This window comes from Dendrobates tinctorius, unplaced genomic scaffold, assembly GCF_039654945.1.
Source record: "Dendrobates tinctorius isolate UK_male_01 unplaced genomic scaffold, ASM3965494v1 ptg000158l, whole genome shotgun sequence".
NCBI classification, from domain to species: domain Eukaryota; kingdom Metazoa; phylum Chordata; class Amphibia; order Anura; family Dendrobatidae; genus Dendrobates; species Dendrobates tinctorius.
In genome coordinates this window covers 30,502,055-30,528,214 of record NW_027361825.1, presented here as the reverse complement: position 1 = coordinate 30,528,214, position 26,160 = coordinate 30,502,055, and the positions used below count along the sequence as shown (strand labels likewise).

The following is a 26,160-nucleotide window of genomic DNA, read 5'->3' as shown; positions in this document are numbered from 1 at the left end:
GGACTACAAGTCCCATCGGGCGATGCCTGCTACCATGACAGTGATTGACACATTAGCCAATGATGGGACAGTAGTAGTCCCATCATCCGGCTAATGTGTTAAATGTAAAAAAAAAAAAAAAATTACATGCTACATACATACAACATGCATACTACATACATGCTACATTCATACTACATACTACATACATGCTACATTCATACTACATAAATACTACATGCAACATACATACTACATATATACTACATGCATGCTACATACATACTGCATGCTACATACATACCACATATATACTACATACATACTACATGCATGCTACATGCATGCTACATGCTACATACATAACACATATATACTACATGCATGCTACATACATACTACATGCTACATACTACATATATACTGCATGCATGCTACATACATACTACATGCTACATACTAAATATATACTACATGCATGCTACATACATACTACATGCTACATACATACTACATATATACTACATGCATGCTACATACATACTACATGCTACATACATACTACATATATACTACATACATACTACATACATACTACATGCATGCTACATGCATGCTACATACATACCACATACATAACACATATATACTACATGCATGCTACATACATACTACATGCTACATACATACCATATACATACTACATGCATGCTACATACATACTACATGCATGCTACATACATACTACATGCTACATACATACTACATATATACTACATGCATGCTACATACATACTACATGCTACATACATACTACATATATACTACATGCATGCTACATACTACATGCTACATACATACTACATATATACTACATGCATGCTACATACATACTACATGCATGCTACATACATACTACATGCTACATACATACCACATACATACTACATATATACTACATGCATGCTACATACATACTGCATGCTACATGCATGCTACATACATACTACATGCTACATACATACCACATACATACTACATATATACTACATGCATGCTACATACATACTGCATGCTACATACATACTACATACATACTACATATATACTACATGCATGCTACATACATACTACATGCATGCTACATACATACTACATACATACTACATGCTACATACATACCACATATATACTACATACATACAATACATTCATACAATACATACATAGACATACAGTACATATAACATAGAGTAACATACTTACCAATACTTGTCACATTGTTCCCCGAAGCCATTGTCTTTTACGGAATAAATATTAACATAACAAACCACAAAAATACTCACCCACGATCCGAAGCAGTCCACGAGTGTGTCCCACGACGATCTTGGGTAGAGAACTGCAGCATCAGCTGATGCTGCCATTCTCTACGGGCTGCAGGAATCCAATGACGGAAGGTAGGTATCCTTCCGCACTGACTTTTTTTTTTTTAAGTGGCGGAGGAATACAGTGCGGAAGGATACCTACCTTCCGTCATTGGATTCCTGCAGCCCGTAGAGAACGGCAGCATCATCTGATGCTGCCGTTCTCTACCCAAGATCGTCGTGGGACACACTCGTGGACTGCTTCGGATCGTGGGTGAGTATTTTTGTGGTTTGTTATGTTAATATTTATTCCGGAAAAGACAATGGCTTCGGGGAACAATTTGACAAGTATTGGTAAGTATGTTACTCTATGTTATATGTACTGTATGTCTATGTATGTATTGTATGAATGTATTGTATGTATGTAGTATATATGTGGTATGTATGTAGCATGTAGTATGTATGTAGTATGTATGTAGCATGCATGTAGCATGTAGTATGTATGTAGCATGCATGTAGTATATATGTAGTATGTATGTAGCATGCATGTAGTATATATGTAGCATGTATGTAGTATGTATGTGGTATGTATGTAGCATGTAGTATGTATGTAGCATGCATGTAGTATATATGTAGTATGTATGTAGCATGTAGTATGTACAGTATGTAGTATGTATGTAGTATGTATGTGGTATGTATGTGGCATGTAGTATGTATGTAGCATGCATGTAGTATGTATGTAGCATGCATGTAGTATGTATGTAGTATGTATGTAGTATGTAGCATGTATGTAGTATGTATGTAGTATGTAGCATGCATGTAGTATGTATGTAGCATGCATGTAGTATATATGTAGTATGTAGTATGTATGTAGTATGTATGTGGTATGTTTGTAGCATGTAGTATGTATGTAGCATGCATGTAGCATGCATGTAGTATGTATGTAGCATGCATGTAGTATGTATGTAGTATGTATGTAGTATGTATGTAGCATGCAGTATGTATGTAGCATGTATGTAGTATGTATGTAGTATATATGTAGTATGTATGTAGTATATATGTAGTATGTATGTAGCATGTAGTATGTATGTAGCATGCATGTAGTATGTATGTAGCATGTAGTATGTATGTAGCATGCATGTAGCATGTATGTAGCATGTATGTAGTATGTATGTAGTATATATGTAGTATGTATGTAGCATGTAGTATGTATGTAGCATGCATGTAGTATGTATGTAGTATTTTTTTTTTTTTTTTTAACATTTAACACATTAGCCGGATGATGGGACTACTACTGTCCCATCATTGGCTAATGTGTCAATCACTGTCATGGTAGCAGGCATCGCCCGATGGGACTTGTAGTCCCATCGGACGATGCTTGCACAGACCCCCGGACATCAGCACAGCCCCCCGGCAGGCCGGCACAGCCCCCCGGCAGGCCGGTACAGACCCCCACAGGGTGCACAGACCACCGGCAGGCCGGCACAGGCCCCCGGCAGGCCGGTACAGACCCCCACAGGGTGCACAGACCACCGGCAGGCCGGCACAGCCCCCCGGCAGGCCGGTACAGACCCCCACAGGGTGCACAGACCACCGGCAGGCCGGCACAGCCCCCCGGCAGGCCGGTACAGACCCCGGGCAGTCCACACAGCCCCCCGGCAGGCCGGCACAGCCCCCCGGCAGGCCGGCAGAGACCCCCGGAAGGCCCGAAATGACGGCGCATCATGATGCGCACACACCGCGCATCATGTTGACGTCAGGCTGTCAATCAACTTTAAACTTCCGATTCCGATGCCGAATTCCGATATTGAAAAAATATCGGAAGTCGGTATCGGAATTCCGATACAGCAAGTATCGGCCGATACCCGATACTTGCGGTATCGGAATGCTCAACACTAGTTATGGATAATAAATAATAAAAAAAGTTAGACAGTTTCATGGCAGTTCCTACACCAGAACCACTCATTACAGCTGACACAAACGGATAAGGACAGAATGATCATTAATACCATTGTTCTGTCTTGATACAGCATACATTTTATTGGCAGTATGTCCACTGTGTACAGTGGCAATGTGCTGTTGATGACAATGATATCTATGCTGACATAAACAACCTAACCACTTGACAAAGCATTTTGTACCTCCTTATAGCTGATGGTTGGCTTTATTTAAATAACTCAGTGATCGGGAATGAGTTCTCCCTGCAGATGCACAGGCTTAACTTACAAAATAAGCAAGTTAATATAAGGCAAGTTTCACACATCCATGAAAAATGGATGTATGTCACACCGGTAGACCCACATCGACCACCAGGATCTCCTGACCTGAACCAGCTGTTTCATATATGCTAATTAAATAGTAAGCTGAAGTCTGGAGACCCTACTGTGAAGCTAGGTTTTCCATTGCAAGAACATTCATGAGTTGGAAATCCAAGAGGTGTGAAATTGGCATAACTAACGAGTGAGTAAGTAAAAGGCAGCAGAAATTATTTTCCTAATCTGCACCTCTACATCAGAAACTTGAGTTTGCCCACATAGGCTAATTATAGATGAGTGTATTACTGGTGCTTTTTTGTGCTTATATTAGAAATTTATGTCCTGGCCCAAATATAGATCTAATGACTTGAACTTAAAGCTTCTGTTTGAGTCCTTAGACCAACAGCTGGGCTAGCACTTGCACCTTATAATACAGACAAACAAATGCTCCTGTAATACGCTCATCTGTAATTCACCTAGGGTGCATATCCCAATGTTTTTTTTAAGTGCATAAATGGTGATAAACTTGCATAATTGTATAGTAAAAAATAACCTCTCATTATCACTTCTTGCAGTCAATAATTATTAACAATTATTTTCATTCAGAGAATTTAACTTGATTTTTGACCCCATACCAGTCATGTTCTCAACCTCTACGATTGCTGCACCGATGCATGGATGTCAGGTTCTTACCTACTGAAAAAGGCATCACTGCTTCATTCTTCTTGAACTTGCCACTCTCATCTAAGAAGCGATTTGGATCAAATTTCCAAGCAGAAGAAAACTGTTTGGGGTCACGATGAACAGTGCAGAGTAAAGGGTAAATTTCTGTGCCCTTAAAATAATACAAAAAGTATCAATTCAGCTCATCATTCCTGTTCTAGAGAGAAGTATCTCAGGAGACTTCTAGGGTAGACCGTGTATAGTCTGGATGTTGTGCACCGAGTATACAAAATTGACAGAATGTGCACATATTATAAAACATCATGCTTATGCATTTCAGGTAGGAAAAACCTTAAGGAACCACCCCATAGTACTATTATTACGTAAACATCAACCCCCTTGAGCCTGGATGTAATCAAGATAAATTTAAGGCAGATGTCAAAAAATTATACAAAAAGCTGACCTATATATTACAAGTTTCCTTGACTACTAGATCCCTATTACTAAAATAACAGATAGTTGTCCACAATCCACACTTGCTCATAACGATGAGTAGCACTTCTGTACTTGGCAACAAAAATTAGGCATATATAAGTTGAGAATCACAATCTAATATATAAAGCTCAATGTGTGTGTATATATGTATTTCCGGGATTGGCATCCGCACCGTCGCAGATACAGCCACAAAATTTTGCACAGTCACACGTCTGGACCCCAAGAGCGTCGTAGGCTATGTTGTGAGGTGATATTTTAACCCCGCGCGTTCCAATTCACCAAACAATTTTGCCCCTATCTATATAAAGGGGAAAAAGAGAAATGAAAAGTGTTGGAGGCAAATTGACAGCTGCCAGATGTGAACACGGGGGACTTAAAGAATGAGAGCGATGGCGCCAAAGAGTATATATCGTACAGTTGCTAAGGTGGGGCCCTGACACGGGATACTCGCCACACACAGGGATATGAACACACACAAAATGCACCACACACTACCACGTGCTTCAACACATATACCACCCTCAGCACACATTTCACCACACATATACCAACCTCGCCACATAAAAGTCGAAACACAAAAGTCGCCACTCAAAACTCACCACGCTGTCCCAGAGCTGTTTAAAAGATGAAAAATGAGCTGTGATTGGTTGCTATCAGCAACACTTTTCTTTGTAGACAGTTGTGGTAACTGAGGCTTATTATTATCATTTCTATGGTGTTATCGTCCTTCTGTAAAGCTGGAAATAACACAATTTATTACCGTACCAACACAGACCATCCTCTGACACAGACTGCAGGGGGAGCCCAGTATCACACAGGATAGGATTAGATACACGGTTCAGCAGACTATCACACAGTATAGGATTAGATACATAGCTCAGCAGACAGTATCACACAGGATAGGATTAGATACACAGCTCAGCAGTCAGTATCACACAGGATAGGATTAGATACACAGCTCAGCAGTCAGTATCACACAGGATAGGATTAGATACACAGCTCAGCATTCAGTATCACCCAGGACAGGATTAAATACACAGCTCAGCAGAGAGTATCACACAGGATAGGATTAGATACACAGCTCAGCAGTCAGTATCACACAGGATAGGATTAGATACACAGCTCAGCAGTCAGTATCACACAGGATAGGATTAGATACACAGCTCAGCAGTCAGTATCACACAGGATAGGATTAGATACACGGCTCAGCAGTCAGTATCACACAGGATGGGATTAGATACACAGTTTAGCAGGCAGTATCACACAGGATAGGATTAGATACACAGCTCAGCAGTCAGTTTCACACAGGATAGGATTAGGTTCACAGCTCAGCAGTCAGTATCACACAGGATAGGATTAGATACACAGCTCAGCAGTCAGTATCACCCAGGATAGGATTTGATACACAGCTCAGCATACAGTATTACACAGAATAGTATTAGATACACGGCTCAGCAGACAGTATCACACAGAATAGGATTAGATACACGGCTCAGCAGTCAGTATCACACAGGATAGGATTAGATACACGGCTCAGCAGACAGTATCACACAGGAAAGGGTTAGATACACGGCTCAGCACACAGTATCACACAGAATAGTATTAGATACACAGCTCAGCAGTCAGTATCACACAGGATAGGATTAGATACACAGCTCAGCAGACAGTATCACACAGGATAGGGTTAGATACACGGCTCAGCAGTCAGTATCACACAGGATAGGATTAGATACACGGCTCAGCAGACAGTATCACACAGGAAAGGATTAGATACACGGCTCAGCAGTCAGTATCACACAGGATAGGATTAGATACGCAGCTCAGCACACAGTATCACACAGAATAGTATTAGATACACGGCTCAGCAGTCAGTATTACACAGGATAGGATTAGATACACAGCTCAGCAGACAGTATCACACAGGATAGGGTTAGATACACGGCTCAGCAGTCAGTATCACACAGGATAGGATTAGATACACGGCTCAGCAGACAGTATCACACAGGATAGGATTAGATACACGGCTCAGCAGTCAGTATCACACAGGAGAGGATTAGATATGCCGCTCAGCAGACAGTATCACACAGAATAGTATTAGATACACGGCTCAGCAGACAGTATCACACAGAATAGGATTAGATACACGGCTCAGCAGTCAGTATCACACAGGATAGGATTAGATGTACGGTTTTTATGTGCAATATAATCATTATAATTTGTTATAACTAACCACAGTTGGTTACTATGCCCAGGCAACGTCGGGCTCTTCAGCTAGTTAATAAATAAAGCTTATCACACCTCTACAGTGATAAAAGAGCCTCAGGAACAAAGACACATTAGATAGGTAAAAAATCTTAAAACAGTCTTTTATATATCCATCAGTGTAATATTTATAATAAGCCACGAGGTGGTGCTCAATCACAGCAGTATAAAGTGCTTTTGCTTAAATGGAAAGAACAACCAGGCTTTACAGGTTGAAGCTAGTGTAAAGTAAGTGTTAGAGACCCACAATTATATACAGTAGATGGATGTCCAGCACATGCAGAGAACAAAACCCAGGGTAAGATGAGTGATATACCTCAAAATTCAGCTGCTGTATCAGTGAGTATAGGATTCATTCCGCCTCCGGCCCCAATGCGCACGTTTGGCCATGCTTCTTTCCCCAGTAAACTATCCTTTACTGGCTAGTTTACAGGGGGACTCCAGAAAAAAATTGACATACAGTCCACCCACAATAAAATCCATCTAGCAAAGACTAGGCAGACAGCTTCGGGCTGCTATTCATAGCCTAGGAAGGGGCCATGGATATTGGCCCCCTCCCAGACTAAAAACATCAGCTCTCAGCTGCCCAGAAAAGGTACATCTATAAGGTGCCCCAAATGTGGTGCTTAGCCTCACTATTCCCAATTGCCCTGTAGCGGTTGGGGAGGTTGATGTCACCATTGTGTTGTCGGATGGCATCAAGCTCACAGGCTAGTAATGTAGAGGCGTCTATAAGACACCCCCACTACTAACTCCATAGTGATATTATAAAAAAAACACACACCCAGAATACAGTCCTTTAATTGAAATAATGACAGTCTTTTATTAAATCTAAATTAAACCATACTCACAGAATGCCTAATCCACCTAAGCCAACTTCTCCTTTAACAAAAATAAAATAATAAACCACAATATTGCTCACCTGTCCAACAAGAAGATAATAATCCATAATGTTCCACGACGATCTTGATGACTTTGAGAGCAGTCACTGATGTGACTGCTCTCAAATACAGCTTGCTACACACTGACACAGGAGGTAATTGCTCCTGCAGTGTATAGCACTGAGCTGCCGTGAGAAAGTTCACCAGAGTTTGTCTGCTGATCAGCTCCAGTGATCTCACTTATGGCACCACCACTGGGTTAGAAAGTTCAACGGAGTTCATCAGCTATTGAACTCATGTGGCCTCTCTCACAACAGCCCAGCGCTATACACTGCTCGAGCAATGACGCTCCTGTCAGTGTATCACTTGCAGCCAGTTAGAGCAGTCACATTTCCCGATGTGACTGTTTTATACGTGAGAGAGCCATGGGACAATCAGGATTAGGTGGACTATGGCGGACAGGAAAGTATATGGTTGTTTATTATTTTTGATTTTTTTATAGGAGACATGGGCATTGGGGATGGGGCGTTAAGTTGAGTATATTTTGTTTTTTTGTTTTACATTTTATTTGTATGTAAGCTTTTTATCGTGGGCCACCGCTGGAAGTCACAGTATCTCTGTGGGGTTATGCTGACATCTGATAGTGGTAACTTTTTTTTTACGTTTGAACACAGATGCCATCTGCCGAGAGACTACTTCTCCTATCAGCTGCTCCTGCCATCACTGTTATTAGTGACAGCAGATGCAGCCTGATGGGAGGAGTAGCCTCTCATCAGTCAGTGCCTGCTGACCTGCAGAAAGCTTTTTACCGCAGGTCTATAATTCTCTTTCTAATCTCCAGAGACAACGCTTTCCTTTGCTTCCTCTGGTCCATGTTGAGTGTGATACACACCATGTCACCAAACAGCACAGTGAGTATCTGTAGCCCTCTATACAGACCCACTCACTGATTCCAAAATTGTAGACACCTGTGATGCTAATTAGTGGACACACCTTGATTTAAAATGTCCCTTTCGTCACATTATTTTCAGGGGTACCATAATTTCTGTCCAACCCTATTTCATGAGTTTTATTTTTTTTTTTAATTCTGTGGAAGCATGGTTGAAAAGCAATATCTAACTTTCATTTGTTCATTTTCATAGATTTTTGATTTATTATTACTTTTGTCAAATTCAAGTTATTTCTGTCACCATTGTGGGGTTTTCTGTCACTAAATGAGGGGTACCAACAATTTTGACCATGTGTGTAATTAGAAATAAATATCACTATTGCTTGCTAGATATAGTCATGGTGCCATGACAGGATGTGAGTGTTCACTGATTTCTCAAACTGGGTCAATGTGGATGCTTATAGCAAATGTTAAAAAAGGTGAATTCATCCACATTAAAAAAAAATCATAAAATTTGTGTCTACACCGTGTCTGCAATAAATGAACTATGTATTTTAATATTCCTTCTGTACTCATAGTCCCCATGGCAGTCCCCCTGGTTTGGTAAATATCACAAATAATGCATAAATTATTGATTGATATATAAAAGGTCCATACATTGGGGAAGTGATATCATGCCCCCCAAAAGAAGCAGGGCAAAATGTGTGTCGGGGATGGAAGACAGGACTCATGAAATCTTTCATAGCGTACCAATACATAGTTAAAACCCCATTGCTTTTGGCAACTATGCATTTGCTACTGTTATCATTGATTGAATAGACTGTTTTTTGTATGGTATTCTGCACTTTACCTCTGATTAGTAAAAAGTGGCAATAGACCTTTTTCGATATCTGGCTGATAGTTCTTGGATTTGGTGTCTTTCCATAGATATGCATATTCAAACCTTGTTTAAAATCAGCAGTTTTGTTTGCAGTTTTGTGACCTGCAGTTACTCTTAATCTTACCTACAGGTATGCCTTAACTGACACCTGTCAAAGTCTGAGTGATTATCTTGCCTGCAGTTTACAGTATGCAAACATCTCTAAAGAGAATCCAACACCTGCAGTGTCAGTATACATGTGAATCAATTTCAACTGCTAAAATCAATTGGTGAGCTTGTGTGACACCCCAGAGTCCGGTTGTCACAGTGACATTACCTCCCTCTAATGGGTAAAGTCATGCTTGGAGGCAGAAAGGGACCGCCCATGCAAGGCAGCATAGATTAAAAATCACAATTTCCTGCTGCAGGTCAGAAAAGGGAGCTATAAATTCTGGCCAGCAGAGGGGGTTGGTGAGTCAGCTAGAAGTCAGCTGAGGGAGTTATCATGGAAATGAAGCAGCTGTGAGGAGAAAGGAAAAATGACAGTTAAACGTGAGGATGTGAGGTAAAATAATCTTTCTGGAAGATCCTGACAGTTCAAGACAGGCAGCTGATCTGTGAAGAGGGAAAGGACAAGAGCAGAGACTAAGGCTGGTTTCACACTAGCATTTGATCGCGCACGCGCAGTGTTCTCCTATCTTTAACTTGGTGGTCGCAGGGTCTTGCGAATGTACGTGCTCATCAGCGTTTAGCGTGCGCTGTGCATTTTTCAGGTGTGCGCCCAGACGCGCCGTACGCTACATGTTGCATTTTTTGTTCCACCGACATCGTTAAAAAAATTGCACGTGCACATGTGTGCTCGGTGTGTGCGCAAAAATAGCATTACAGTCTATGTGGTCACTGATGAGCGCTTGGCAGTGCGCACGTCAGCGCCTTGTGTGCGCATGCGATTTGAGTAAACAATGTCTAGACACTTGTCTAAAAACTCCCCCTAAATAACCAACATTGTTTGGGAGGAGTGTAGATAAAATAAGGTGTCTTCAGGGACAATTACTCTACAGACAGCCTTGCAGAGAGACCAGACAAGAGCCTAGAAGAGCCTTTACAAGTGTGGATTCAAGCTTCACCAGCCAAAATGTGAGTATTCTTCAACATAATGTCTGTGTGTCTTGTACAATTTTATAATGTACTAAAGTATTTTTTGTTTTCATTTCAGCATGTCTTCTTCTGGATCGGTGTATACGCCATCTCGGCAACAACTGGCCCAAGCTGATCGTGAGGTGAGGATCTTGCTGCCTTTGGGTAAGTATATCTGCCTCTATAAATGTGTTTTAATTTTTTCTTTCTTTACAGACATCGGACACAGGCACTGAAGGTGAAGTGCGGCAGCGGTCTGAGCGGCAGCGGTCTGAGCGGGAGCAGTCTGAGCGGGAGCAGTCTGAGCGGGAGCAGTCTGAGCGGGAGCGTTCTGAGCGAGAGCAGTCTGAGTGGGAGGATTCTGAACCGGAGGAGCGTAGTCAAGTCGTGTCGAGGAGACGCAATGTTAGTATATTTTTTTTCTGTCTTTATTTATCTTGCTTTTTCTCTGTTTCTTTTTCCAAAATTCAAAACATTATAATATTATTTTTTCTAGATTCCAAAACTGGATAACGAAGAAGTGCACATCGACAATGAGCACCTGATCCGCCTCGTTGAGGAGCGTATCCCGTTGTGGGACAGCTGTGACCTGCAGTACAAAGACACAGTGGTGACCCGGCAGCTCTGGAATGAGGTGGCCGCAGCGATGATGGATGGCTGGGACAGCGCCTCTCCAAGTTCAAAAAGGGTTTTCAGTAAGTATAAAGATGCTCTGTGATACTGCATTGATTTTTGGACCTGATGGTGCTGATGTGTTTTTTGCAAGATATATTCTTGCATTAAACACATCAATGCCTTGTGGAATCCATAGATTGTTTTTTGTCTTCAACTGCTGCATTGCTTTATGGACCTGATGGTGCTGGTGTTTTTTTGGCAAGATATTCTTGCATTAAAAACACCAATGCCATGTTGAAAACTCTGATTGATTTGTGTCTTCAACTGCTGCATTGCTTTATGGTCCTGATGGTGCTGGTGTTTTTTTGGCAAGATATATTCTTGCATTCAAAACACCAATGCCATTTGGAAAACAGTGATTGATTTTTGTCTTCAACTGCTGCATTGCTTTATTGTCTTGATGGTGCTGATGTGTTTTTTGCAAGATATATTTTTGCATTAAACACATCAATGCCTTGTGGAATACATAGATTAATTTTTGTCTTCAACTGCTGCATTGCTTTATGGACCTGATGGTGCTGGTGTTTTTTTGGCAAGATATATTCTTGCATTAAAAACACCAATGCCATGTTGAAAACTCTGATTGATTTGTGTCTTCAACTGCTGCATTGCTTTATGGTCCTGATGGTGCTGGTGTTTTTTTGGCAAGATATATTCTTGCATTCAAAACACCAATGCCATGTGGAAAACAGTGATTGATTTTTGTCTTCAACTGCTGCATTGCTTTATTGTCTTGATGGTGCTGATGTGTTTTTTGCAAGATATATTCTTGCATTAAACACATCAATGCCTTGTGGAATACATAGATTAATTTTTGTCTTCAACTGCTGCATTGCTTTATGGACCTGATGGTGCTGGTGTTTTTTTGGCAAGATATATTCTTGCATTAAAAACACCAATGCCATGTTGAAAACTCTGATTGATTTGTGTCTTCAACTGCTGCATTGCTTTATGGTCCTGATGGTGCTGGTGTTTTTTGGCAAGATATATTCTTGCATTCAAAACACCAATGCCATGTGGAAAACAGTGATTGATTTTTGTCTTCTACTGTCATGATCCATTCTTGCATTCAAAACACCAGTGCCATGTGGAAAACAGTGATTGATTTTTGTCTTCTGCTGTCATGATCCGGTTTTCACTCTTGCTCCGGATGATACTGTTGTTTTCGCTGCTACATATATTCTAGCAGGAAACATAACAGTGTCCTCAGTATCAACAGTGACTGCATTGTGTCTAGAATTTTATTTGTGCTGCACCATTGACTGTTTGCAAAGTTCTATCCGTTGTGTGTGCTGATAATTAAGTTGCCTTAGGCTGGTTTCACATTTGCGTTTTTTAGCGCTGGAAAAAAACGCACACCTGCGCATGCGTTTTTTCCCCTATATTTAACATGGGTGCGCATACCTGCGCACTGGTCAGCGCATGTATGCGATTTTCATGCGCTGCGTTTTTTTGGGGTGTGCGTTAGGATTTTCCAGACGCAGCATGTTGCATTTTTTGGCCCTGCAAAAAAGCGCATGCGCACATATGCGCACGTTTTGCGCTAAAAATGGCCATTATAGCCTATGGATGCGCATATGTGCGCACTGGCATGCTCATGTATGCGTTTTTTTGCATATGCGTTTTTTTTTTTAAACCATGGAATTTAGGGGTTTGGGTTAGAGTTAGGGTTAGTTAAGGGGGTTTAGGGTTAGGGTTATGGTCAGGGTCAGGGTTAGGGTTGGGGTTTGGGTCAGGGTTAGGGTTAAGTATGGTTTTGTTAAGGATTAGGGTCATGGTTAGGATCAGGATTAGGGTTAAGTATGGTTTTGTTAAGGGTTAGGGTCAGGGTTAGGGTTAGGGTCAGGGTTAGGGTCAGGGTTAGGGTTAGGGTTAGGGTCAGGGTTAGGGTCAGGATTAGGGTTAAGTATGGTTTTGTTAAGGATTAGGGTCAGGGTTAGGGTCAGGATTAGGGTTAAGTATGGTTTTGTTAAGGGTTAGGGTCAGGGTTAGGGTTAGGGTTAGGGTTAGGGTCAGGGTTAGGGTTAGGGTCAGGGTTAGGGTTAGGGTCAGGGTTAGGGTTAAGTATGGTTTTGTTAAGGATTAGGGTCAGGGTTAGGGTCAGGATTAGGGTTAAGTATGGTTTTGTTAAGGGTTAGGGTCAGGGTTAGGGTTAGGGTTAGGGTTAGGGTCAGGGTTAGGGTCAGGATTAGGGTTAAGTATGGTTTGGTTAAGGGTTAGGGTCAGGGTTAGGGTTAGGGTTAGGGTCAGGGTTAGGGTTAAGTATGGTTTTGTTAAGGGTTAGGGTTAGGGTTAGGGTCAGGGTTAGGGTTAGGGTTAGGGTCAGGGTTAGGGTTAGGGTTAGGGTTAGTTAGGGTTTAGGGTTTGGGTTAGGGTTAAGTATGATTTGGTTAAGGGTTAGGGTCAGGGTTAGGGTTAGGGTTAGGGTCAGGGTTAGGGTTAGTAAAGTCATGGTTTGGGTAGTGTGAGGGGCCACCTAAAAATGTTGGAAAAAAACGCAAACGCGGTAAAAACGAGCTAAAAACGCATACAAACGCATAAAAACGCTGCGTTTTTTTCATGCATGCTCATAAAAATGCTTGAAAAAAACGCAGCAGTTGTATGCTTATGTATGCGTTTTTTCAATGCGTTTTTTTGCGGGAAAAACGCGCTGCAAAAAAAAGCAAGTGTGAAACTAGCCTTAAGTGCATTTTCTAATTTTTTTTTTTGATTTTTCCCCAACAGTGAGCAAAATCCACACACGTTGGCGCTTAATGAAGGACCGCTTCAACACTGATGTTCGTGTTGAGGGACAGGTTCGGAGTGGTTCAGCGGCAAGGCGCAGAAGAAAGTACCGCTATTATCGAGAGTTGGCTTTCCTGAGACCGGTCCTTGCCAGCAGAGCGTAAGTTTTTTTTTTTTTAAGTTTTTTTTTTTTTCTGGTTTGTTATTACTATGTGCTTTTCAAATCCACAGGTGATGCTTCTTGTAAATGCATGATACTAATGTTTTCCCTTTCTTTCCACAGCACTTGGAGCAGCACCCTGCAACCTGTCCCGGGAGCGGTTCTTCATCGATCGACCTCGGACCCGTCCCAGCCATCTGACAGCCAGGAAGCATCTTGCAGGTCAGCAACACAGACAGCTGGTGACCAGGAAGCTGGTCCATCAGGTGTTCCCCTGTCCCAGGTCTCTGTCACTGGTTATGCGGGCACTACCCGCCAGCCGCAGAGGGCCTCAGACAGACCTGTCATGCCCGAGTTCATGCTCTTGAGCGAGGCCTTTAAGAGCAGCCTCAAGGCGCTGTCCGCCCGAATGGAAAGCGGTTTTTCCCTGATGGAACGTGGTTTTAACCACATGGAACACCGCTTCCACTCTATTGACCAGTGCCTTGACCGTCTGGAGGCCGACCTCAACAGACCAGCGCACCATTTTTTCAGTAAAATTGTACAGGGCATGGCGGAACACCTTAGTCCTGAGCAACAGCTGAGTGTGGTACAGGCCTGCAACACTGCTTACTTGCAGGCTATGCAGCAGAATCGGTATGTGCAGCAGTCAGTGGTGTCATTTCCAACAGTTCCACTGCTGACTCGCTTCACCACACTACCGACTTCTGCTGCATACCACTGCATGGCCACCTACATTCCCAGTGAAGCCGGACACCACTACAGCACCCCAAGTCTGAGTGCTGCTGGACACTCCTCCGCCACCACCACTATGGCAAGCGCTGCTCCTGTATGGAGCACCACCACCACCACAGCACCACCAGCTTGGACCCAAACCACCACAGAACCTGCTTGGGCCACAGACACCACCAGTCAACACCAAAGGAGCCCCCCCAGCACTCCTCAGCAACAGAGCACCGCCAGCACTCTTCAGCAACAGAGCACTGACAGCACTCTTCAGCAACAGAGCACTGACAGCACTCTTCAGCAACAGAGCACCATCAGCACTCCTCAGCAACAGAGCACTGCCAGCACTCCTCATCAAAGGAGCACCGCCAGCACTCCTCATCAAAGGAGCACCACCAGCACTCCTCATCACAGGAGCACCGCCAGCACTCCTCATCACAGGAGCACCACCACCACTCCTCATCAAAAGAGCACACCACCACTCCTCATCTTAAGATCACTGCCACCAATACTCCTCCTCGGAGTCCCCCAAGAACTTTGGCTGAGATCACAGACAGGGAACCTCCTGCTCGGAGCACCGACCCAACTTTCTCCCCTTCTAGCACCGCCACTGCCACTTCTACCGCCACCGCCACCACAGAGCAGCAAATGGGTGATCCGCATTTCCTATTTTACGTGGCAACAACACAGTCCACCATCACCAGGCGGTCCACCAAAGTAAGGCGGTCACAGGCTGCAAGTCGGTCCGGGCAGGATATTCCTGCGCCAAAGAAAAAGAAAAAAAAAACTTTGTTCGTCCATCCACCCTCTCCTCCTAATGTGTCTCAACCTGCCTCCATGTCCATTCCAGAGCTCCCTTCCCCCAGTACTTTCGTCGCCCCTTCTCCTAGAACCCCTTCCTCAACCTCCAGTTGTTCCTCGTCTCTGCACACACCCAAAGTATCTCAATCTTCCCCCAAACATCTTTCCTAATAAAAAAATTTTTTTTTAGTTTTTGTAACAAAATAAATGGGCAATTGTGCTTTCAAAATATTTGGATTGGTTACTGTGTCAATCGCCGACTACACACACTGCGCCGTACACTTAGCGTTTTTGCCACCAGATATCTCCATTACTGAGACATGTTTCTTGTGTCAGTCTTGGAGATATGTGTTGTCAACGAAACAAATCTACATGACTTGTCTTTTCCACAACAGTCTCTACATTCTTGTAATATTGCACAGAGTGGATCCAGCTGGGTTCCCCAACTCCAGTCCTCAAGGGCCACCAACAGATCATGTTGTATGGAATCCTTTTTTTTTTTGGCTCTTGATATGGATTTCATTACAATATGATCTGTTGGTGGCCCTTGAGGACTGGAGTTGGGGAACCCTGCTGGATCCACTCTGTGCAATATTACAAGAATGTAGAGACTGTAGAGACTGCTGTGGAAAAGACAAGTCATATAGATATGTGTTGTCCAAAAAAGAAATCCAATCTACATGATTTTTCTTTTCCACAGCAGTCTCTACATTCTTGTAATATTGCACAGAGTGGATCCAGCAGGGTTCCCCAACTACAGGCCTCAAGGACCACCAACAGATCATGTTGTATGTAATCCTTTTTTTTTGGCTCTTGATATGGATTTCATTACAATTTGATCTGTTGGTGGACCTTGAGGAATGAAGTTGGGGAACCTTGCTTGATTCAGTCTGTGCAATATTACACGAATGTAGAGAGTTACCTACTCAGGAGTATTAGTGAATTCATGATGCACAAAACACAGCATCATAAATTCACTGATACACCTGGATACTTGCCAATGGTTTTGGGAGTGTAAAAACAGAGAATGCACTCAGTATAGGTTTCAAAAAGTTTTTTTTTTATTAACATACCAACAACAGGTATCAACATTTTTTTTTTCTTATTAACATACAACCAAGAAAATTTTTTTACACCATTTGCTCTTGCCATTCCACCCGTCCTACATCTGAGTTGAAGTAGGCCGCAAATTGGTACCTCATTTGGCCAACTTCAACAGGCAATGGATTTGAAGCAACATCATCAAGATCTAAGTTCGGGTGCTCTCAAGAAATTACAAAATTATGTAGAACAACAAAGGCCTTGACCACCTCATCCACTGTTTCCAGTTTCAGATTAATAGCTGTGCCAAGAATGCGCCATCTAGATGCAAGTATACCAAATGCACACTCTACTGTTCTCCTGGCCCTGGTGAGCCTGTAATTAAAAATTCTTTTGTTGAGGTCCAAGTCCCGGCTGGAGTAGGGTTTGAGCAGGTTTTGGCACATCTGGAATGCTTCATCACCAACCATTACAAATGGCTGTGGCGGACCTTCGGTGTTGGGAAGTGGCCGTGGCATGGGGAAATTGAAGTTGTTGCCATACAACCTCCTGCCCATGTCTGAGTTCTTAAAAGCCTGGGAGTCATTCCCACGGCCAAATGCCCCAATGTCCACTGCAATAAACTGACATTCTGCATCCGCAATGGCCATGAGTACAGTAGAAAAGTACTTTTTGAAGTTGTAGTACACGGAGCCTGTTCTTTTAGGCTTGATAATCCGGATGTGTTTCCCATCCAACGCTCCCAAACAGTTAGGGAAATTGCAGACAGTCCAGAATGTTTGGCAATTTCCAACCACTTTTCTATGGTCGGCAGGGGCATGAATTCGGGACAAAGAACGTTCCACAAAGCCCGGCAGGTGTCCGCTACAATTCCAGACAACATGGAGATTCCAATCTGGTACTGGAAGAGCAGTGACGAGAAGGTCTCTCCAGTAGCCAGGAATCTGTGACACAAAGAAAACAAAAAAAAAAAATATTTGTGTATACGTAATTTTTTTACTCACGTTTAAATTTAAAAAAAAAAAAAAAAATCTGCAGGCTTTGGTTCAATACATGGCATCAAAAAATTACTGCAGCCTTTAGTTAACGACATGGCAGAAATGTAATTCTGCCAGATTTGGAAGAGTACATGTCACAACCAAGAAAAATCAACAGGCCAATGTTTAGCAAAACTACATACCTTAATGTGACCAGGAGCCGTTCCTCAGGAGTAATCGCACGCCGGAGCTGCGTGTCCTGTCTCCGGATGACTTCTTTTACCCGACCAAGCAAATAGTGAAAGGTTTCTTTGGTCATCCGGGTATAATCCGTAAATTTCTCCAGGTTTGCCTGGAGCTCGCTGTAGAGGGTGTGGTACGCTCCACGGCTCTCCCGGAGTTCAATAATGGGATGTATCCACAAACGCCGCCGCTGCCGTCTTCGCTGCCTCTCTCTCTCCCTCTGTTCATGGCAAGCAACAGCATAAGCCTGAGCCATCCTCATGTCCTGATCCAAGTCAAAGTCAAAGTTCTTCCAGCGCAGATCCATGTTCTCAAGTCAAATGCAAGCAAATGTGAAGAATTCAGCTGTAAACCGGGGCTATATAAAGATTTTCCATAAGACACGCCCACTGCTTTCCCATTGGTGGAGTGTGTTGCAAGAATTTTTCAAGGATTTTTTCTCCAGTTTATTGTGCATAAAAAATGCAAACGCATGGAAAACGCTTACAAACGCATAAAAACGCTGCGATTTTTTGTAGGTATGTGCACAATAGTGCTACAAAAAAACGCAGCGTTTACAAGCGTTTGCATGCGCTTTTAACATGCGTTTCATGTGCGCTCCAAACGCAGCGCAAAAAAACACTAGTGTGAAACTAGCGAGACTCCAGGGAAGCTGAAATACTGCATATAGCAGACCCCTGAGTAAAGCGCTAATAAAGAGAAAAGGGACATCAGAGTCCTAGGCTGACAGGAACTGTACGTCCTGATAGCTGAATCTGAAACTACAGGGGATTGTAAATTCCTGTGCACATTAATCACCTGAGGGCACGGCAGCGGATAAGGAGCCCGGGGTCGACGGTGAAGAGAATGGTACCCGTGGAATAGGCACACGCTGACAGCCTTACGAGTTAATGAAACCATCACGAATAGAGGGTCGCAGCATAATTATATACAGCGGAGACCCGCACACAAAGCGCAGAACGGATGGTCCTAAATCCCCACCTGGCAAGGTGGATCCCCTGAATGCCTCCAGGCGAGCCGGACTCATTCCATCACCTGTATGTGGTACTCCGGACTGCAACCTATCACCAGTAAAAGGTAAAGAAACTGCACTTCTCTGTGTCTTTCTCTCATTTATCTGCACCCCAAGGTTTACAGCCACTTTTACTATTTATTTAACATCTTTGCCCTGGGACTACAGCCCTACCTGTGGAGGGCTACAACATCATAGCTGCGCCCAACATCCATCCCAGAGAAGCAACACCGCAGCACTGGTCACCTCTGACTAGAATACCACAGGTGGCGTCACGTATTTCACCATCTATAAACATTATCTTTATTTTTACCACAAAAATACCACACAACTTTCCCCTATTTTATTACTGGATGCCTCTGGGCCACGGACCGGGTTGCCGCCGCCGTGACACCGTCCCCCATGGAAGTCGACGGGCCCGGTACCGAGTACCCCCAGGCCCCGCGGGGCGCTCCACTTGAGCTTTCACAATCTAATATATAATTGCCAATCGGCTCTGTCACAGCTTCCGGCGATTGCGTCGCTATCCCACAATCCACTGCGACAGAGCCGACCGCCATATTGGAACACCCAAGTTATGGGTATTCCGAGATGGCGGCCGGGATTCCATGAGTGGTGTGGGATTCAAATCCCCAGCCCTGGGAGGAGTGTGGCGCCGGAGTACGCGCATGCCCTTACCTCGCTGACCGGTGCCTTATTGCTGAAGAAACACTGCAAATGTGTCTTCAATGCTCATTGGCTGAGATGCCCGCCAGCTGAGGCTTGGCGGGTGATTCAAATCCTGCACGGCACCGCTCATTGGTTCAGCTGGCGGGGCGGGGGATTACATACTTACCTGTCCGGGAGGAGCGTTGCCGCGGCACTTCTCTTCTCACCGGAGACTGGGGCAGGAGTGTGGTGTCAGAATCGCGAATGCGCATAGCGCTATCGGTCACCATTTTACTGAAGACACATTTGCAGTGTTTCTTCAGCAATATGGTGCCAGACAGCGCGGTATGGGCATGCGCGTACTCCGGCGCTGCACTCCTCCCCCAGCCTCCGGCAGAACGTGACAGCGCTGGAGCACAGGGAAGAAACGTGAGTATAAATGATTTTTTTTGTATGTGTGCAGTTTAATAGGGGTAAGAGGACCATACATATCAGGAAAGGTGGGTGAGAGATAGCATGCATATAAGGATAGGGGGGTGAGGGGACCATGCATATCAAGATTAGAGGGTGAGGGGACCATGCATACCAGGAAATTGGGGTGAGAGGACCATGCATACCAGGATAGGGGGTGAGGGGACCATGCATACCAGGAAAGGGGGGGTAAGAGGACCATGCATACCAGGATAGGGGGGTGAGAGGACCATGCATACCAGGATAGGGGGTGAGAGGACCATGCATACCAGGATAGGGGGGTGAGGGGCCATGCATACCAGGATTGGGGGGTGAGAGGACCATGCATATCAGGATTGGGGGGTGAGAAGACCATGTATATCAGGATTGGGGGTGAGAGGACCATGCATAACAGGATAGGGGTGAGGGGACCATGCATACCAGGATAGGGGGGTGAGGGAACCATGCATATCAGGATTGGGGGTGAGAGGACCATGCATACCAGGATAGGGGGGTGAGGGGTAGCTTGCATACCAGGATAGGGGGGTGAGAGGGCCATACATGCATTCAAATCCCACGCGGCACTGCTCATTGGCTCAGCCGGCAGGGCCGGGGTATTTTAATCCCGCGCAGCTCATTGGCTGAGCGCCAGGGGTGCTCAGCCAATGAGAGGTGCTGCATGGCTTTGGCGGGGGATTCAAATCCTGTGCGGCACTGCTCATTGACTCAGCCGGCGGAGGATTCAAATCCTCCTCTAAAGCTGCACGGCACCGCTCATTGGCTGAGCCGCCCGCAGGTGGATGTTCTTTTCACCGCACTCCCAATGCAATAGCATTGGGCCTATTTCTAGTATAGAATAAACTGCAGTAATAATGTGATTTTGTGTTAATTAATTTATTGCAGCACGTTCCACGTTATTATTATATTTTTACTTGGTCAGTTTACTGCACTTTTAGCTATAGATAAATTACGTAGCTCTCCCTGTTTTTTTGCACCCATATTTACTATTATAGACTTGTACGTTCACCAAAGGATTTGTTTTTGCCTATATGCTAGCATCTTACCAGAGTCACAGTACCTTTTAAATCTTGCACTTGACTAGATTTAATTGTTTTTATATGTTGGTGAATTAATAAAATTAAGTTTTAATGAGTTGGTTTTGTTTCACTTCTAATTTACACCTAAATGAAACTTTGAACAGGGTGGTTCTTGGTCAAAATACATGTACTTTGCATTTTGTTATTCATTCTGTACTCTTTGTCCCCATGGCGGTCCCCCTGGTTTGACTAATATCACAGATAATGCATAAATAATTAATTGATACACAAGAGGTCCATACCTTGGGGATGTGATATCCTCGAAACTGGATGTCTCTGGTCACCAAATGGGGAAGGTTCAGCGGGATAACATCACTGAACCGATGGATCTCCTGTATAACGGCCTGAGTATAATGCATCTCCAGTCTATCTTCGAAATTTGGAGGCCGGTTTTGTCCAATCACTTGATCAATCTCCTTGTGGATTTTAGCTGAAATTATAGATTTATTTTCAAGTATTCAGTTACAGATGTAGCAAGTGCCAAAATAGCTTCACAGTTACCATACTGAACCTATTATTTAATTAAATGTGCCATTTGTAAACTTAGTATTAGAACTTAGTAGGAAAGCAGCACAGCGTGCCATGGAAAGTTGAGGGTATCTAATTGACTTTAACTCCTTGTAATTTGAAACTTCTGAGTCCTAAAGCAAAATTTGTAATAGGCCCATAACTTACTTTTGTAATATTGCTATCTTCTTAGGCTGAATACGAGCCTTTGGGATACTAAAGCGCCAAAGACCAGATGTAACTGCTATCTCTGCAACAAACCCTTCCCTGATAGCTTAATTCCTGCTTGAATGAAAGAGGTTTGCAGGCATCTAGTATAGAAGGTCTGTTCTTTGGAAGGTTGTCAAAATAATATTGTGGAGTGGCAACACCTCCATTAATCAGCTGCTACTAGCTTTGTTTAAATGCCACCAAAGTACAAATTGAATGAAACTGCACAGTAGCCGCTGAATAGAAGCTAATCAGATGTTCTTGGCAGCAGGATCTGCATATTGAGTAGAGGTGTGCTGTACCGCTGCTTTTGGTGATAACATCTGGTCTTTGGATTTACGGGGTGTTGGACCCTATTAATATAATATTGATGACCTATCAATATTATACTATTGGACAAGTTCTAAACAGAATTTACAGGTTTAGAAGAAACATGGCTGCTTTCTTTCAAAAACAGTACCACACTTGTCCACAGGTTATGTATGGTATTTCAGAACAACCCCATTCATTGCACAGAACTGAGATGTAGGCACAACCTATGGAAAAATGTAGCACTATATCTGAAGGAAAGCAACCATGTTTTATTATAATGTGCAACCTTTTTAAGGCTACATTCACATGTTCAGTATTTGGTCAGTGCTTCACATCAGTAATTGCTGTCCAAAATCATGAGAGACGATCAGAGGAAAAGTGTAATAAAAACACCTATAGCACTTCTGCATCTTTCACCCACTCCTGATTTTGGTTTACAAAATTATGCGTGAATGTAGCCTTAAGAAGTGTTCTGGGGAAAAGAAAAAAAACATGATTAAAAAACAACTACACTACCGTTCAAAAGTTTAGGGTCACTTAAAAATTTCCTTATTTTTGAAAGAAAAGCACAGTTTTTTCCAATGAAGCCAACATTAAATGATTCAGAAATGCACTCTATACATTGTTAATGTGGTAATTGACTATTGAAGCTGCAAACGTCTGGTTTGTAATGCAATATCTTTATAGGTGTATAGATACCCATTTCCAACAACCATCACTCCAGTGTTCTTATGGTACTTTGTGTTTGCTAACTGTGTAAGAAGGCTAATGGATGGTTAGAATACCCTTGAAAACCCTTGTGCAAGTATGTTAGCACAGCTGAAAACAGTTTGGCTGATTAGAGAAGCTATAAACCTGACCTTCCTTTGAGCTAGTTGAGAATCTAGAACATTACATTTGTTGGTTCCATTAAACTCACAAAATGGCCAGAAAAAAAGAACTTTCATGTGAAACTCAACAGTCTATTATTTTTCTTAGAAATGAAGGCTATTCCATGCGAGAGATTGCCAAGAAACTGAAGATTTCCTACAATGGTGTGTACTACTCCCTTCAGAGGAGAGCACAAACAGGCTCTAACCAGAGTAGAAAGGGAAGTGGAAGGCCCCGCTGCACAACTGAGCAACAAGACAAGTACATTAGAGTCTGTAGTTTGAGAAATCGATGCCTCACAGGTCCTCAAATGGCAGCTTTATTAAACAGTACACGCAAAATGTCAGTGTCAACGTCTACAGTGAAGAGGCGACTCCAGGTTGCTGGCCTTCAGGGCAGAGTGGCAAAGAAAAAGTCATATCTGAGACTGGCTAATAAAAGGAAAAGATTCATATGGACAAAAGAACACAGACATTAGACAGAGGAAGATTGGAAAAAAGTGTTATGGGCAGACGAATCCAAGTTTGAGGTGTTTGGATCACACAGAAAAACTTTTGTGAGATGCAGAACAACTGAAAAGATGCTGGAAGAGTGCCTGACACTGATCTGTCAAGCATGGTGGAGGTAATGTGATGGTCTGGAGTTGCTTTGGTGCTGGTAAAGTGGGAGATTTGTAAAAAGGGGTTTCTGAATAAGGAAGGCTATCACTCCATTTTGCAATGCTATTCCATACCCTGTGGACAGCGCTTGATTGGAGCCAATTTCATTCAACAACAGGACAACGACCAAAAGCACCTCCAAATTATGCAAGAACTATTTAGGGAAGAAGCAGGCAGCTGGTATTCTATCTGTAATGGAGTGGACAGCACAGTCACCAGACCTCAACCCCATTGAGCTGTTGGGGGAGCAGGTTGACTGTATGGTACGCAAAAAGTGCCCATCAAGCCAAACCAAATTGTGGGAGGGGCTTCTGGAAGCATGGGGTGAAATTTCTCCAGATTACCTCAGGAAATTAACTGCTAGAATGCCAAAGGTCTGTCATGCTGTAATTGCTGCAAAGGGAGCATTCTTTGATGAAAGCAAAGTTTGAAGGAGAAAATTATTATTTCAAATAAAAATCTTTTTTTTGAACCTTGTCAATGTCTGGACTAGATTTTAAATTTAATTGGCAACTTATTTTATTAATAAAAGTATGAGTTTTCATGGAAAACACAAAATTGTCTGGGTGATCCCAAACTTTTGAACAGTAGTGCCTAAAAACCCTTATTTAAATTCTTTCTTCTCTTGGGGTAGTAATTACTGCTGAAGCATAAAATGGCCATCAATCTGGTATGCCGTGATAAATCTTCCCTAGATTGTAATTGGGATGCATTGAGTGCTTAACGAGATTCCTTCATGGAGTTATATAAGCAGTAGTGACTCCTTACACACCTTGTATTTCTGGATACTTCAGTAAGATAAGCAGTCCATATCGCAGGGTGGTGCTGACCGTCTCTATACCCGCCACAAATAAGTTATGAGTCGACATTAGGAGATTTTTTAAATTAAACTCAGTGTTGGGATTATTCTTTTCCTGGAAAGAAATCAGCGTTCAGTCCCAAAGTTCAATAATGACTATTTAGCTACGGTGTTTAGAATGTTACATTGATGGCACATCCATTTCGCACTATGACTGTGCACTTGTAATGGGATATTCTAGTATTATAGTGGTAACAAACTCCAGTCCTTGCTCAGCAATAAGTTTCAGCCAATGGATCACCCACAGTATAGTCACAGGCACCAAGTAGTACTCCACGGTAACAACCTACTAGCTCTCGTGTGATAAACAAACTGCTTCGTAGCCTCCAGCTTCCCAAAATGTCTACTATGGATTCCAGGCACTAATACTACTCAAGATGCTTACTTTGGCATCCTGTTACTGATGCTTCCCGAACATGTCTACACTGGACTTTAGCCAGCAAATGCTCACTTGATGAGCGAGCATCAACCCACTGCACATCATCTCCTCAGGCCCTTCCATAACACTCCCTTCCCTCTAGCCCTCTACTTCTCCTGCAATAAACAAATCACTCCTTAGTCTCTAGCTAGCAATGTTCCCAAAGATGTCCACTCTGGCATCCAGTTATTGATGCTCACTGAAGATGTCTACTTTGGCTACCATCCACCAATGCTCTCAGTAGATGTCCATTCTGGCCACTAGCCCCAAATGATGTCCCATGTGGCCCCCAGTCCCTGATATTCACTCAATAAACAAATCTATTCTTCCTTCCCACTTACCAATGCCCTTGTACTAACTCCCAGAGTTAGTCCAAGGCCTGCCTATTCTAACTACAGGGTAACACCACCAAATGTGGATATTCCATACACTACACCCCATCAAGCCAAACCACTTTCCCTCTATAACCTGAGAGAAATAAACTAAATATTTTCAGTGATGTCTATTGTGGTGGTGTACAAAATCTCTCCTGTCCAGGAACCTAGGGTCAAAAGTGCACTGTAACCTAATGCTGCAGGACTTCAAAGAAGATATATTTTGTAAAGCTGACCATTAATGATGCGTCACTGATGACTAGTCCGAGGCCAGAATCTGGAGGCTTCTTTTGGCTCCATTCCCCTAGACTGACAGATTTCTACCCAGGTGAGACGTATTATTCAATGGTATGGGGATGGGGAAGAAGCCACTGGGATCTGCCTCAGACTAGTTTTCAGAGAATAATCATCCCAAAGCACCAGTTCACAGTAAAACATTTAGAGATGCTACAAAGTAGCCGGTGTCTAATTCATGCTGCCGGTGGCATTAATGTCATGTCAGATTTTTTTAAAGTCCTATTGCAAGGTGTAATAACTAAAATACATTAATTGTACTATAAGTCATTTCTGTATTCAAACACAGGAGAGTTCTATCTAAAAAAAGAGGTTACAC

At 43.0% G+C, this 26,160-nt stretch overlaps 1 protein-coding gene across 2 annotated transcripts in view; it reads right to left on the bottom strand.

Annotated features, from left to right (window-relative positions):
* Positions 1–26,160, bottom strand: part of LOC141052038 (cytochrome P450 2A6-like) — a 257,099-nt gene that overhangs the window by 2,926 nt on the left and 228,013 nt on the right. For both annotated transcript variants that reach the window (XM_073549218.1, XM_073549217.1), the window contains exons 6-8: positions 24,669–24,810; positions 21,581–21,768; positions 4,292–4,433 (exon numbers count right to left, since the gene is read on the bottom strand). In XM_073549218.1, the coding sequence (XP_073405319.1) occupies positions 4,292–4,433; positions 21,581–21,768; positions 24,669–24,810 (472 nt within the window). The remainder of the gene's footprint in view (positions 1–4,291; positions 4,434–21,580; positions 21,769–24,668; positions 24,811–26,160) is intronic.